This window comes from Coenobita brevimanus, chromosome 40 (assembly GCF_032717465.1).
Source record: "Coenobita brevimanus isolate Jiangsu-jjx chromosome 40, ASM3271746v2, whole genome shotgun sequence".
NCBI lineage: Eukaryota > Metazoa > Arthropoda > Malacostraca > Decapoda > Coenobitidae > Coenobita > Coenobita brevimanus.
This window is the reverse complement of record NC_136993.1, coordinates 1,618,994-1,635,596: the sequence shown is the minus strand read 5'-3', so window position 1 is coordinate 1,635,596 and position 16,603 is coordinate 1,618,994. Positions and strand designations below refer to the sequence as shown.

The 16,603-nt window shown below is 45.4% G+C and overlaps 1 protein-coding gene across 1 annotated transcript; it reads left to right on the top strand.

Annotated features, from left to right (window-relative positions):
- Nucleotides 1–1,536: 1,536 nt before the first annotated feature.
- LOC145397244 (uncharacterized) lies at nucleotides 1,537–14,547 on the top strand (the record flags this gene model as incomplete). The annotated part of the gene is made up of 12 exons (XM_080270439.1): nucleotides 1,537–1,683; nucleotides 2,008–2,159; nucleotides 3,351–3,492; nucleotides 4,963–5,156; nucleotides 6,088–6,200; nucleotides 7,116–7,246; nucleotides 7,532–7,682; nucleotides 8,395–8,597; nucleotides 9,484–9,648; nucleotides 10,686–11,426; nucleotides 13,218–13,862; nucleotides 14,419–14,547. Coding segments are annotated over 12 exons (2,829 nt in total), but the record flags the coding sequence as incomplete, so codon positions are not given.
- Between the last annotated feature and the right edge of the window lie 2,056 nt (nucleotides 14,548–16,603).

Here is a 16,603-nt window from a genome sequence, read left to right as displayed (position 1 = left end):
CCAGTACTAACATCTCCCCACCACTTAAACTCGCTTCATTGCACAATTGCCTTCCTTCCCACATACATCTTAATAAACACTAGATTGCTAAATAACTCGTACATTTTTAACAATTTAAAGGACTGTTATATCTGCGTTTGTGTAATTCGTTGAGCGTCATTGAGAGAGGCAAATGGGAATGTTATGTTGATATTCTGGTACTAATGGATCACTTGGCTGGATATGCTTTGATGTTAGATAGTATATAGTGTGCTTCTCCTCCTCCTCCTTCTATTATTACTACTACTACTACTATGTCTTTCTCATATATATATCGTCAGGCGGTAGCAAAAGAAAATATATGTAAAGACATTTGTGTAGTGTGAGGGTTAATGAAGACACAATGGGTCGGATTAGGTCGTTAGTACTGCAGTTGTGGGTAGTTATAAAAACACGAGTGCTTGTTTAAAGTCTGGCTGGGTGTGTGGGGTAGGAGGGAGAGGGAGAGGAAGAAGGATGGGGATAATGGGTGCGGATGAGGGATGGGGGGAGAGGGTGTGGGGCGGAGGGAGGGACAAGAAGGGAGATGGAATGAGGTGGTGGTAAAGGGAAAGGGAATGAAAAAGAGGGAGGGGAGGGGAAAAGGGGAGAGGGAGGGAGGGAGGGGTAGAATGATAGGGAGATAAGGAGTGGGAGGGGAGGGAAAGGGGATGAGGGTGAAGGAGGGGAAGAGGGAGAGAGGAGGGAGGGGGAAGAGGGAATGGGTGGTGATGGTGGAGGGGGTAATGAAGACAGAAAGGATTCAACAAGGTTATTATTACAGAGCTGAGGGTGATTTTAATGTACAGTGGAGTTCAAGGACTGGTGTGTGTGGGGATGGAGGGATAGGGAAGAGAGAGAAACAGGGGAGGGGGAGGAGGGAGAATATGAGTGGGAATGGGGAGTGTGGGGAGAGGATGGATGGGAGGATAGGGAGGGGAAGGGGGAGAGGGAAGAGAGAGAGAGAGGGGGGGGGATTGGAGGGAGAATAGATGAGTGGGAATGGGGAGTGTGGGGAGAGGGTGGATGGGAGGATAGGGAGGGGAAGGGGGAGAGGGGCAAGGAGACAAGAGAATGGTATACAAACTCGCAATTAAGTATGAGTTTGTGTGTATATCCTCAGTCTTAATTTATTTATTTACCCATTTTCTTTCCATCTTTTAACGTGGGAGTAAGACTTTTGACGATGATGATGATGATGATGATGACGGTGGTGCAGATGATAATGATGATGATAATAATGGTGATGGTGCTGATGATAATAATGATGATGATGCCGATGATGATAATGATGTTATTGGTGATGGTGGTGCTGCTGCTGATGATGGTGATGATGATGATGATGATGCTGTACCTTTTCTCATATTTTTCCTGTACAATCCAGGGCGGGTGCGTGTCGGCGGGAGGCAGGCACAGGTACAGGCCCCACCAGCAGCCACTGATAGCATGCCGGGGCCTCCACCTCTCATCCAGGCCGCTGTGGGTGGGGGGGCGTCACTCCCCTCGCCCCTCTACACACACCCCACGCCCTTCTACACACACCCCATGCCCCCCGCCCCCCGTGAGGCCCTCCTGCACTACAGCTTCCCCTCCGAGGCTGATACCTTGGCCTACGTAGACGCCCTGAAGCACTCTGACCTCAGTGATTGGAGGTCGCTGCAGGAGGTGAGATGTGGCGCTGGACCTTTACACTCTAACCTGGCCTAAACCTGCCACCTCCCCGTCTTGAACGCTGAGTTGTAACGGTAGATTAGTAGCAGTAATAGAAGAAGTAGTAGTAGTAGTAACAGTTGTAATAGTAGTAGTAGTAATAGTATCAGTAGTAGTAGATAGCAGCTAGTTGCAGTAATAGTAGTAGAAGAATTAGTATTATTTTGTTCTCATTTTATTGTTTCATCTGTTCCTTTAACAACATAATTTATATACTTATTTAATTACTTATTTATCTAGTTATTCATTCCTTCATTCCTTCACTCATTACTCCATCAGGTGGCAGCCAGGGCGGGGGCTGGGTCGTGTTCCGGGGCGGTCACCACGTCAGTGCTAACAGCCTTGTACCTCCTGGGCCTCTTCAACCTGTGTGTCGCATCCCCGGCCTCCTGCTGCGTCCCCCCGCCTTCCTCACGCAGAAGGCGACGAAGGTGGGATTATTTTACCCTTATTTTTTCTCTTTCCTTATTTTTTTACTCTTTTCTTAGTCTTTCCTTATTTTTTTTACTCTTTTCCTAGTATTTTCTTATTTTTTTACTCTTTTCTTAGTCTTTCCTTATTTTTTTACTCTTTTCTTAGTCTTTCCTTATTTTTTTACTCTTTTCTTAGTCTTTCCTTATTTTCTTTACTCTTTTCTTAGTCTTTCCTGATTTTTTTACTCTTTTCTTAGTCTTTCCTTATTTTTTTTACTCTTTTCTTAGTCTTTCCTTATTTTCTTTACTCTTTTCTTAGTCTTTCCTTATTTTTTTTTACTCTTTTCTTAGTCTTTCCTTATTTTTTTACTCTTTTCTTAGTCTTTCCTTATTTTTTTACTCTTTTTCTAGTATTTTCTTATTTTTTAACTCTTTTCTTACTCTTCTTACTCTTTTCTTATTTTTTCTTACTCTTTTCTTAGTCTTTTCTGATTTTTTCTCTATCTTTTCTTATTTTTTCCTAGTATTTTCTTATCCCCGGCCTCCTGCTGCGTCCCCCCCGCCTTCCTCACGCAGAAGGCGACGAAGGTGACACTATGTTACCCTCATTTTCTTACTTTTTCTTAGTCTTTTCTTATTTTTTCTTATCATTTTCTTATTCCCGGCCTTGTGTTGCGTTCCTCCGCCTTCCATACTCTAACTGCCCACTGATGCCCCGTCCCACCTACAGTGTAATCCATCAGGCCTTCAATCATGCCCGCTGATCTCCTTCTTATGCCACTTGACCTCTCCACACTGATGCCCTTCTATGCCCACTAATGCCCCCCTGTGCCCCAGAATGCCCCGTTAATGCCCTCCTATGCCCCAGAATGCCCTACTGATGCCCTCCTATGCCCCCAGAATGCCCACTGATGCCCTCCTATGCTCCCTATGCCCCCAGAATGCCCACTAATGCCCTCCTATGCCCCCAGAATGCCCTACTGATGCCCTCCTATGCTCCCTATGCCTCCAGAATGCCCACTAATGCCCTCCTATGCCCCCAGAATGCCCACTAATGCCCTCCTATGCCCCCAGATGCCCACTAATGCCCTTCTTGATCCATCCCCTCTTCCCACGTCCTCTGTCCTCTCCCATGCCCCACAGAATGCCCACTAATGCCCTCCTATGCCCCCAAAAATGCCCTCTGATGCCCCCTTGTGCCCCCTACAGCGTGGATCCTACTCTACCGCCCCTGCTGACCCACCTGCAATATAATCTCTCCAGCCTGTCCTTGGAGCAGTTCAGCGCCCTTCCCCACGTCACCACTCCCGAAGGCGGCCGGGTTCCTCTCCATATATCAGTGGTGGAACAGGTGAGAGAGAGAGAGAGAGAGAGAGAGAGAGACAGACAGACAGAGACAGAGAGAAAGAGAGAGAATGTGTATAGGAAGCAGTGAAGGTTTGAGTTGATTTGGGAAGTGATTGATTGATCTGTGTGGTGGAGCAAGTGAGAGGGTGAGGAGATAGATAGATAGATAGACAGATAGAGGGTAGTGATAGGTAGATAGATAGATAGATAGTTAGACAGATAGGTAGGTAGAGAGATACAGATAGATAGGTAGGTAGTCAGATCACTTGCTAAAACCGCCTCAAAGAAACTTGGATTATTGTACAGAGTCCGTAACTTCTTCACTGACGAGCAGTTAGCTATAATTTATAAGAGTCATGTGCGCTCTCAGCTTGAATATTGCTCACCCTTGTGGAATGGTTGTGGAGAGGTTGCATTAAGACAACTAGACAAAATTCAGAATAAAGCTGTTAGAATCATTAACAACCCTGCCATTACATATAAACTACCTCCCCTGCAAGTAAGAAGGAATGTTGCCTCCCTTGCATTATTTTACAGATATTTTTATGGCAAATGCTCAGACGAAGTTGCGTCCATGGTGCCACCTCTCCATGCCTTCCCTCGTGCTACACGGGCATCTGGTAGCGCTCATGACTGGAATGTCACTCAACCATATTGCAGAACTTCTGCCTATCAGAATTCTTCCATTCCCCGAACTGCATCTCTCTGGAACTCGCTTCCCCAGAGTTGTTTTCCTCCAAATTTCAACCCACAACTGTTCAAGTCTAACTGTTACAGATATTTTATGAATGGACGACACCAGTAATCTGGTGTATGGATTATTTTTTTTTCCCCATTTGTTTTTCCTTCCTCCGTTCTGCTATTAAAAAAAAAAAAAAAAAAAAAGATAGACAGATAGGTAGATAGACAAATAGATAGGTAGGTAGGTAGATAGATAGATAGATAGATAGATGATAGACTTAGGTAGGTAGAGAGATAGACAGATAGATAGGTAGGTAGGTAGATAGATAGATAGATGGATGATAGAGGTAGATAGATAGATAGGTAGATTGATTGATGGATGGATGGATGGACAGAGGTGCTCAAAGGTGATATTATGAAGCTGATGATGGTGATGATAATAATAATAATATAATAATAATAAGAATAACAGAAGTAGTAGTAGTAATAACAGTAATAATAATAATAATAATAATATGAGCAAACAGTTAATCTCCTCACCCAAACCATCCCTCTTACCCACACCCTAATCCTCCACCACTACACCCACACCCTAATTCTCCACCACTACACCCAAACCAACCCTCTAACCCACACCCTGTATCTCCCCCACTACACCCACACCCTAACCCTCCCCCACTACACCCCAACCAACCCTCTAACCCACACCCTAATCACCACTACACCTCAAACCTGATCCTTCACCCCTACACCTCAACCAACCCTCTAACCCATACCCTAATCACCACTTCAGGTACGCAAACTATGGGACTCCAACCCACGTCTCCTGTCCTCTGTCTCCTGTTCGTCCCCCACAGAGGCGGTCCGCTCCTCGTTCATCTCCCTGAGTGGCGTGGCATCGGGGATCATCCTGGCATACAGCGTGGCACAGCTTAATCAATGCTACCCTGATCATGCCCCCAGCGCTGATTTACCCCATAAGATCTGGTACCTTAGACTTGTTATGTATGTCCTTAATCCTGTAACGGATGGCCACAAACAAATCACCTCCATGTCGCCCTGTCCCCTTGCCATTTCGCTGCCCTCCCCCATCATACACCCAACCTCTTTCATATACTTCTCTACTCCATTCATCCCATCCCTGGCCTCCCCCTCCACCTCACTCGCATTACACTCCTAGTCAGTCGCTCATTCCCCATCATCTCCACATGACCAGACAATCTCAATAGTATTCCTCCTAATGCTTTCAGTCACATCCACATAAACGCAAAACAGAATTATTTATGAAAGAAGTTATCTGCTCTTGGTTTATCATAAAGATGTTTTTTTTTTTTTTTTTTTAATGTGTCCGACTCTGAGCATAGGCTTCACAGCCTACACTCAAGGCCCAATAGTCCTCCTACATCCCATACACCTCTACATGTCACCACTTCGGCGCTAGCACCCACCGTCCATATTGAATACATATCAGGTCTGTCTCATACAGGACTGGTGTATTGGTATTAGCGGGGGTATTTTTACGACATGTCGGCGGGTCTTCTGGTAGATCAGTAAAGTTTGCTTTTCATGGAATTCAAATCCTTAAACTGTTCCCTGCCCCAGCGAGGATCTGAACCTGGGTCCGGTAGGACTGCAGGCCACCACTCTACCGATTGAGCCCACATACACTTTCCTAGTTAGTCTCTCATTCCCCATCGTTTCCACTTGGCCAGACAACCCTAATGCTTTCAGTCACATCCACATCAACACAAGATTAGTTATGAAGGAAATTATCTGCTTCTGGTTTATCATGACACATATACTCTCCTAGTCAGTCTCTCATTCTCATCCTGTCCACTTTGCCAAACCATCTAAAAAAAAAAAAATCTGCTGCGGTTTATCAAAAAATGTGTTAATCATTTTCTGAATTTTTCCCCAGGTTCTTCCCCATTCCCAAGACAGCCCGGACCCCACTGCCTCCCCCGATGCCCTCCCCACCACCCCCAGCATCCCAGCCTGTGCCAGTCCTCCCCAAGGAAATTCCAGTGTTAGGTGAGTTGGTACAGGGATGGAAGGAGGGTGAGTTGGTACAGGGATGGAAGGAGGGTGAGTTGGTACAGGGATGGAAGGAGGGTGAGTTGGTACAGGGAGGGAAGGAGGGTGAGTTGGTACAGGGATGGAAGGAGGGTGAGTAGGTACAAGTGGGATGGAAGGAGGGTGAGTAGGTACAAGTGGGATGGAAGGAGGGTGAGTTGGTACAGGGATGGAAGGAGGGTGAGTAGGTACAAGTGGGATGGAAGGAGGGTGAGTAGGTACAAGTGGGATGGAAGGAGGGTGAGTTGGTACAGGGATGGAAGGAGGGTGAGTAGGTACAAGTGGGATGGAAGGAGGGTTTCTATCTATCTGTCTATCTATCGTCAGACGCCATAATCCCATAAGGGGTGGCCGTTTGTCTTTGAGTTAGTTGTTTTACGGGGAGGGGCACTAACCCTACGCCAAGCCACATGTTGACATGGAGGGAAAAATGCATTCAAGCGTGTTAGAGCCTTCATAAACGATACGATACGATTAATCAGTATTTTCCTTACCAAAAAGAAGAGAAAGTTACAGACCTGTACTGGTGATGTATTGTGTATATTAGTGTGGTTATTAGACGGTTGGTTACAGTGGATTTTGGAGGGTACTACCATGAGAGTGAAATGTGCCTGGAAACATGGTATAATCCCTTTACCTTGACTTGGCCCAGTTTTTTTCCAGTTACAGCTTATTTCACGTAGCTCAGTGGTAGAATTAGCAGTTCAAGTCTATTTTTTTTATATTATGAACAGAGGACAATTGTAATCTAGTGAATGGAATTTGTTTTTAATTTGATTTCCTTCCTCTGTTTATTTTCTGTAAAAGAAAGAAAGAAAGAAAGAAAATCTGTCTCTCTGTCTGTCTATTTCTAACTCTGCCTCTCTTTCCCAGGTGATGATGAAAGCGAGGATGGGTGTGGAAGGGATGAAGTGTCTTTGGGTCGAGACAGCTGTGCGCCTCTCCTATCGTCACACCCCTGTCCTTACAAACACTGGGTCCTCCTCAACAGGGACACATATACGGTAAGACATGGTTGGTAATAGAGGCATACAGCCATCCATACACCTCAAATGGTAATACACTCATACATACACAACAGGGACACACATACACGGTAATGGTTGATAATACTCTACATGGATATAGAGGAATACACCCATACACACACTCCAGATAATACATACGCTTGTGATAATTACGTTGCCTCGTGTCATCTTGAACTGAGAATAGTAAGATCTAATATCCAAAGTAAATCACTAAGGAACAGGTATTACGCAGCCCTGATTTGTGTGTGTGTGTACGTACAGGGCGAGTGTGTACCCCGGCTGTGTGCGGATAACTTCGTGTACGTGGAATCGGACCAGATGTGTCACCATGTCAACGAGCCTGGCCTCTGTCCTGGCGAGAAGCGTTTGTACCTCACCGCCATTGGGACCGCTGTGTGTGACTGTCCCGAGGGTACGTAGTGCACCAGAACAATTGTACACTCTGTAACATTGTACTGTACACCCTCTACATCCCCTACCATTGTACTGTACACCCTCCCTCCCCCTCTCATGCACTTATCTCACTTCCAGAACCATTGTACACCCTATAACACCCCCTACCATTGTACTGTACACCCTCTACCATTGTACTGTACACCCTCTACCATTGTACTGTACACCCTCTATCATTGTACTGTACACCGTCAACCACTCACTTGTTTCCACACTGTCCAGGGTTTTTCAGTGATATATGCAGACTTTCTCATTAAGATAGCCACTCAAACATTAAATTTTCTCACCCTACACTCCAACAGCCTTGCACAATTATACCCATATATGAAGGTCAGGGTAGGAGTGGATCCCTTCCCTGGTTATGGTAGGTGGTGTTCGTTAATATTCAGTTGTCATTCATCTGTAGAACACCTTTGAACCTGTAAAATGTAGGAGGACTGCCCACGCTTGTCAGGCCTCTGCAAGTCAGCCTCCATAATGCACATACAAGGGTGGTCGGTGGGTGAACTGATTTACTGCCACTAGTTATTTTTGCATTGTACAGTATTATTTTCGTCTTGTATCTGTAATGTTAGTGTCTCGTCCACGCTGTTTTTGGTACATGCTGTTTTTCTATGTGGTGATGGTTGTGGTGATGATGATGATGGTGATGATGATGATATTTTCTGTAGGTATGTTCTCTGGTCCGGGTGACTCGTGCTACTACCTACACGAGGAAGCATACTGTCGTGAAGGATTAGTACTACAGTTTGAGAGATCCAGTAAAACCCTGGCCTGCCTGCCCGACCCTTGCCGCCCCGCCAACAGTCAGCTGTGGCCAGACGATCTGCCATACGCGCCAAACAAGGATGGCTATTGCTACCAGTTTAATGAGGTGGGATGCGCATTGCTAGACATTATTTATTTACAAGGTCATTTGTAATGTCAAATGTCATATCCTACTATTACACTGATTGGGAGGTACTGATGAGGAACCTGCACGTGGTGGCGCAGTGCACCCTGGGTGAAGCAGCTGCTGGGACCATGTGGCAGCCAAACCTCCTTATATTTCCCTGAACCATAATGTAGGAAGGAACTTGATCCGACCCTGGTGAGATGCTGTCTTCCACAAGAGGGCACTGGATCCCTGCACGGTGTATGTACTGTACTGTACTGTACCTGTAAGACGGCCCCACAGAAGCAGTTGCTTACTTGTGGTCGATGGGTCTGTTTGGCCAGATGGACTGAAGTTAAGCAACAACAACAACAATATCACCTGTCACGAATCCCTCTTTCACTCAGCGGTATGCATTCAGATGAAGTGAGGTGTGGCAAAGTGAGGCGAAATTAGAAAAATTGAAGTGAGGTAATGTCAGGTGTGATATGATGCAGTGAGATGAGATGAGATAGGGTGAAATTAGATCAGATGAACTGAGGCAAGTTTTGGTAAAGTGAGATGAAGTGAAATTAAATATGATCAGGTAGTATGACGATGAAGTAAGGCAGGATAAGACGAGATTTTGGCAAGTTATTTTCCAACGCTCCTCATGAGGCAACACAAGATTGGATGATGGATGGATGGATAAAGTTAAATGATAAATACCTGTACTATAACATGGATAAAGTTAACTAATGAATACCTGTACTATAACATGGATAAAGTTAACTAATAAATACCTGTACTATAATATGAACAAAGTTAACTAATAAATACCTGTACTATAATATGGACAAAGTTAACTAATAAATACCTCCTGTACTTTAATACTATCCATTCACAGCAAAAGCCCTGCAAGCGAGGTCAGCGTTTTGGGTATGACACGGATCGGCTGGAGGCAACGTGTGTGTCGTTGATGGAAGCTGGCCTCTCCCGCCCTCGTAGATCCTTCATGTACCAGCAGATGTCCTTCCCAGCATCACAGGACCAGAAATACCACCATTACCAGGTGACTCATACGGTTTTGTGTTACTTCTCTCTCTCTCTCTCTCTCTCTCTCTCTCTCTCTCTCTCTCTCTCTCTCTCTCTCTTTCTCTAGTCAGATGCCTTAATCCCGTAAGGAGTAGCCACAAACAAATCATCTCCATATCGCCCAGTCCCATGCCAGTTCGCTGCCCTCCCCTTAGCTTACACCCCCTCTCTCACCTCTCTACTCCATCCCTCCATCTCATCCTCGGTCTCCCCCTCCACCTCACTCGCATACACTCCTAGTTAGTCTTTCATCTTTTTAGTTATGCCTAATTTTAGATAAGCATTTTATTTTTTCAACATAGTTCTTTTACCTGAACTTGGCCCAGATATTCGTCCGTTTGCTTCCTATTTAGTGTATATCAGTGGCAGAATAATGCAATACTGTAGCACTACATTCTTTCCAAGCACTTCTTCGTGACTAGTATAATTTTCTAATGTTAATCTCTTCCTTAAACTTCGCATTCAAGGTTGGGAGACGTCTATTTTAGGCCAAGTTAGAGTAAAACGAGTATAGAACTTTATTACAGTAGTTACTTTCACATTGTCACTCAAGAGGATATATTTTTTCGGCTACAGTATTTCAGTGCAGTGCCGGGTGTTTCATAAAGGCACACGCATGTTTTATGGCTATACTGATTAGCAGGTCCTTTGTTGCAATTTTTTTTTATGTCATATATGCAGTGCTGTGTAAAATAGGATGCGGTTTAGGTGTTTCATTCAGGCAACACAGATGATTTATTAACCCAAGAAAAATCTGCTTCCTCTTCCATCCACGTCTCCTCCCCTTTTTCTTCTTCCTCCGTCCCCTGCCCTTCTTCCTGGCCTCACATCTCCTGGATTCCCATGCAGAATGTTATGTATTGTGCTCAGGCAAATGTTTAAAAGTTTAAAAAGAATGAAAAAAGAAATGTAATTGATGTTTTTATCTGAATTATCTGCTCCTGATATTTAAAAACAAAAGTGTAATAAAAAGATAATTAAAGTTGGCCATATCCGCTGGTGGTGTTGTCACAGGTGTCATACATCATCATGAACGGCACCACATGGGACCTGGAGGTGAAGGGTGTTAACCGAGCCAAACGGGACGTGTTGTCTCTGAAGGCAGGGGCGCCGCACTTCCTCGCATCAGGCCAACTCTCAGTCCCGTTCATCGATACGAGGGACATCCCAGCTGACCTCTTCCCACTAATGAGGTCTCGGCGCCCCAGGAGGAACTCACGTAGACGCACCAGAAGGGGGAACTCTCACAATGCCACCATCCCTGAATCCACCAGTGAGGAGGTTCTTGAAGGAAGTAAACACAGTCGATCAAGGAAACGCGGCCGCTCTAGAAATGAGTCAGGACACCCAAGGAGGAGCACGCATAGACACGCCAGACATAGGAATGTACAGGCTGGCAATGCCACATCTTCTGCTGTCAGTATAGACGAGGTTCTTGAAGGAAGTAAAGAGGGTCAGTCGAGAAATGAGCCACAGCATCCCAGGAGGAGCACACGTAAACGTGCAAGACACGGAAGCTCTCAGGCCAGCAGTGCCACTACTTCCACTGGTGTTACTGAAGAGGTTCTTGAAGAAAGTAAACATGAATCCCAAAACGAATCTAAGGGTGGAAGGGAGGCAGGGCAGCGAGCGAGGAGGAGAGGGCGAGGCAGAAAGGCTGGAGGAACATCAGGGAGGGACCTAACCCAAACTTCGCCTCTCAACACCACACTCCCGCACCACATTCGCCACCAAAACTCCTCGGCCATTGTCAAGGTGAGTCCAAGGGTTGTGTTCTTTGTACTTCAGGAGAATTGTTCTTTTAGGTTTAGGAGGTTTCCCCAGGACCTCTTCCTTGTCGGTTAATCCAATCCTGAGAAAAGTATTGGATTCATAATTTTCCTAGTTTAACGGTGTAATTTAAAATATTTTCAAAGGTAGGCTTTTGTGTCCTCTATTGACGTAGTGCATTGGCCGTGTTGCTTGCAGAGTTTTTTTTTATTTTATTTTTGAATTTAGATGCCTGCTGATCTAGTGAGTAAAGGTGCTCCAGGTGTCACCCATAAGAATCTTCTTGAGGGATGGTGGGGTGCTATTGTTTACATCCCGCCACTCAAGGGAAGACATTTGGCCACTCTTGCTTTAAATGCTTGCAATGAGTAGTCCTGCCCTGAGCTCGTATTCTCCTGCAGGGGCAATACTGGATTGGAAAAGAAAATCAACTGGATGTACTGAATTTAGATGGTTATATTAGGCCGTGGGAGGAACCGCTATAAGACTGAACTGTGGCTTTGAGCTTGATAACTAGCCATACAAACATCACTCTTAGGTAGGAAACATTCAGCCACAATTAGATAGTCACAGGTCAAACTGAAAGTCTCACATTGCTCTCACCGACAAGGAGAGTATGTTTTCACCCCAGTTTGCTTGTTTGTTTGTTAGTTTGATTGTCTGTTAGCAGGATTACTGAAAAACTAAAAGAGAGATTTGGACCAAATTTGGTGGGTAGATAGCCCATGTTCCAGGGAACAGTCAGTTAACTTTTGGGACCAATTAGGATCGTATTACAAATTCTGGACCCGGAAAACATTTTCTGTTAAACCTTAATCACTGATGAGAAAACCTAACCCATTATGAGGAGTGGTTTGGAAATTACGTTGTCCTTGTCAGAGAGATGCGCTCCACTGAGTGTCCCTCTAGTTTCGGATATTATTTTCATTCATTCATTCATCATCCAATCGTATGTTGCCCCATGAGGAGCGTAGGAGTTCTGATGTTAGTACATGTCTTAAATTTATTTTTTCTCAACAGTTTCGCGCAGCTGCTTGGAAGTAATTAGCTGGTTTTGATACTTGTCTTAGCTTCCTGTCCATAGAAAACATCAGCTGTACGATGGCTAACCCCAGTACTGTACAGGGATTCCTTGAGAGGAAATATGGCGTCATGTCATTCAGTTTGAACTGATGTGATCTGAGGTGAATGATCGCTGGCATCACTCCTCAATAGTCTTAATTTTAGAGGAAAATGGGCATGACAGTAATAATACTGACTGATATATGGTTCATGTGATTAGGTTACGCCCATGCACTAGTTTTTCGCATGACATTCACTGATATACTCATCTGCTCCTTCCCTCGTCTCCTTCCTTCTGACCTGGTAGCCTCACCCCACAGTGTTTATTTTTTCCTATTAATCTGATCAGTACTAAAAGTCAGGTGCAGGCATAATATTAATCTGTCTTTCCATTCCTCATCCAGGCCCTTCCCTCCCGCGTAAAATGTGTTGGGGATATTAAGGATAATTGAAGCTACAACAGTATCAGTTTATTTCTCTCTATATAGCCTGGTGCCTTGAATCGGAAGGGGTGGCCACGGACATGTTACTTCCTTATCACCCTGTCCACCATCTTGTTACCCTACCTTCACCTCATACCACCATCATTCATATACACAAATACATACCTCCTCCTCATCCTTGGTCTCCTTTTTCCCTTCTACCCCTCCACTACACTAATCCAGTAATAAATTTTTTCAGATAATCAAATCACGTTGGAAACTTTATCAACAGGTGAACCAGTCCGGGGCCAGTGATCCTGTAGTGGTAGAACAGACGCCATCGACGGTCAGGAGTAGAGGCAGCGGCAGACAGCATGAATCCCGGGGACGCAAGGCCAGGAAGAAGGGCAGGGGGCGCAGGAAGAAGAAAGGCCGAAGGAGGAGGAAGAAGAAAAAGGGGAGGAGACGTGGACGGAAGAGAAAGCAGAGACCTGAAACTCACAGAAATGCCACCGGTACGAGAGGGAAGAAGAGGCGGAAGAACCCTAAGCTGCCCGTCCGCGTACCAACCGTCCTCCCTCCAACGCAGTCTGGTGGTGTGGGGGATGTGTCTGGGGGGAACGGCACCAGTAACCAAACAATACAGGAAAAGGTAGATGAAACAAGCGAGGATGATGATGATGGTGATGAAGACGACCAGCAACTGTCCTCCTCCTCAGAAATGTCACTTCCTAAATACCTCCGACATAGAGACCGTAGGCAGTTGGGTGATGGAGGGGGAATAATACAAGCCCCCCTGCTCAGTGCCTGTAAACCCGGAGCCAAGAGGGACTACAATTACAAGTGCCGACCCAGGTTTATACCCCAGGGGAGGGACAGGAGACTTACGCTGGGTACAGTAGTGGGCCCTCGCAGACCAACCATCACATGCCCGCGCGTAAGTTACTATATTCTGTTTACACTGACTTGTTACCCCGTCTCCATTTTAAATACTGAGTTGTGACAATAGATTAGCACTAGAACTGTATGGTAAGCACCACAAGATGTCACTCTGACTGGCTCCTGTTGTTCCTTTGCCTCAAGCTGTCTGGTTGAGTAGACCCATTAACCACAAGCAAGCAACTGCCTTCGTGTGGCTGACAGCAAGGGTCTTGCCAGGGTCGGAACAGGATCCTTCCACATGGCGAGGTGCAGGGAGGAGGCATAACACCCAAAAGGATGAGTTGTGTATAGGAGATGTGTATGAGTTGCAGTAGTCTCAGCCTGGTCTTTGACTACTGTATGAGTAGTAGTAGTCTCAGCCCAGACTTTGCTTGGAAAATGTGGGAGAGTTCCCTGCCTGGGAATGCGGTGAAATGTGTTTATGTACAAGAGTTTGTGGGTACGAGAGGAATGTTGGCCAGGAAGAAAGCTTCCCCTATCCACTTCATTCAAACTATATTTCCCTCTTTTTATTTCTGATGATGATGATGATGATGAACACCTCTTTCCAGGGCACCCGGCTGGACCCCCGAGGCAAGTGTCAGCTGGTGGGTTGAAGAGATGGCAGCCAGACCTCACCATCTATAGGAAGGAAGGCACACACACCACCCTGCCTCACCCTACTTCGCCCTCACGTTACCCTTGCATCTCCTTCACATCACCCTTCCTCCTTCCTCACCTCACATCATCCTGTCTCGCTAACACACGACCTGCTTCACTTTAATCCCACTACACCCTGCTCCTCTCTCACCTTTTCATACTTTGCTTCACCCTGCCTCACACTTCGCACTGCTTTGCTCCATCCTCACAACACCCTGCCTCACCGTCATTTCTTCACCTTCACCCTGCCTCACACTATCGCTTTCCACTCTCGCATCCCTGCTTCACCCTCACACCATCCTTTTTCTCTTTCTCACGGCTGCGGTCTCCCTCCACTCCACCAACACCCTGCCTCACACCACCCTGCTCCACTCTTATATTACCCTGCCACACTTCACTCCAGCCTCACCCTACTCCATTTTTCTCACACACTAATTCATTGGTGGTGCTGGCCATGTGAGGACCTGCTATTGAAGTTATACCTCAGATCGTGGCAAGGAAAGCTATCATTAAGGGTCCTATTTTCATCACCGTGGGGGCTGTCTGGTGCCTCTTCCTTAATTTTATTATACGAACTACCCCTCAGACGAGGAGCCGATACGTGGTGCCGCAGTGCACCCTGGTTGAGTCACCTGCAGCATCCACCCAGGAGCCAGACCTTCTCATATTTCCTTGCACCTCTAGGGGGTACTTTATCCCTACATGGTGTACTGTGCTGTACTTGTAGGCGGCCCCACATAAGCAGTTACTTACCTGGAGTCGACGAATCTGGGTATTTTGCTTAATGCTGTTTATTTCCTTTAATTATTCATAACGTTTTTAGAAATAACAGTGAATATTAACATACCAGATACAGAATTAAATATGTAAGGAAGAATTGCTAGAAAGCTCCCTGAGGTGACCAGAATATGACCCTGTGACAATGAAAGCACCAGCAAAGGAAGGAGAGGACAGAGGAAAACGTAAATGGTGTGGATGTGACGGTTGTGCTTAAGTGACAATCGGTGGGCGTCACAGATATAAGGAAGGACGTGGAACGAAAATATTAATACGAAAAAAAGCAAAATAAAAATAAAAACTCTGGACCAAGCGCTCTACTGAGTTAGTGTTCATTCCCATATTGTTTAATTTGGTGTCGGAGAGGGACGCCTTCATGTGGTGGCACCGATAACACTGGATGATGGAGCTGCCCGGTCATACAAACGTCCTTCGGGTCCCTTCCCTATCCCTCAGAGAAGGATGGTGTGCTGCAGGATAGGGGGGCAGCGTCAACCTGTAGTCCACTGCGTTCACATTCAGATGAACCTGAGGCCAGATCTACTACAACTAGTTCAATTTCGGAGTTCCCATATTTCCGACAGACTGAGCATATGGCTGTGAATTTCAGAAGGAAAAATTATCAAGAGAACTCAGAATTTTATGGGCAAAGAAGCGGCAACTACATACCGTATAAGCGAATGTAACAAACAAGAAGAGCACTCCTTGACAAACCTCAGTAGCTTTTTAAACGGTCAAATTAAGACATTTGTGTAGTGTACTGTGCGTTGGTGTATAAACTATGTGTCGAAAGTGATTTTTTTTAACTCTCCTGTTTGCTTTTGCTGTATAACTGCCATATTACCAAATATTTATTCTGAAATAATGTGTTTTAATACTAAATAAGTGTCTGTCATCTCTTTAGCATTAGGAGATATTGTTTTTTAACAACTCTTCCTCAGTGATTGGTATCCTCTCTTACCTAACTGAGGGTGCTGGAGAGGGACGCCTTACCTAGTGGCACTGATATAACCAGGTGTTTTAATACGGAATCAGTGGCTGTTAGCTCTGGCTTTAGGAGATTTTGTAACAACTGTTCCTCAGTGATTGGTATCCTTTCCTACATTATTGATGGTGCCGGAGAGGAATGTCTTTATGTAGTGGCACTGATATATAACTGGGCAGTAAAGTGTGGCTACAGGCTTGTTAAGTAGTCACAGTCAGTTCCTTACATCTCAACAAGTGGGTTGGCGGAGGGTTAGTGCCCCTCCTGTTAAACCACTAACTCAAAGACAAACTGCCACCTCTTACTGTATTATGTCGTCTGGCTATAGATAGATA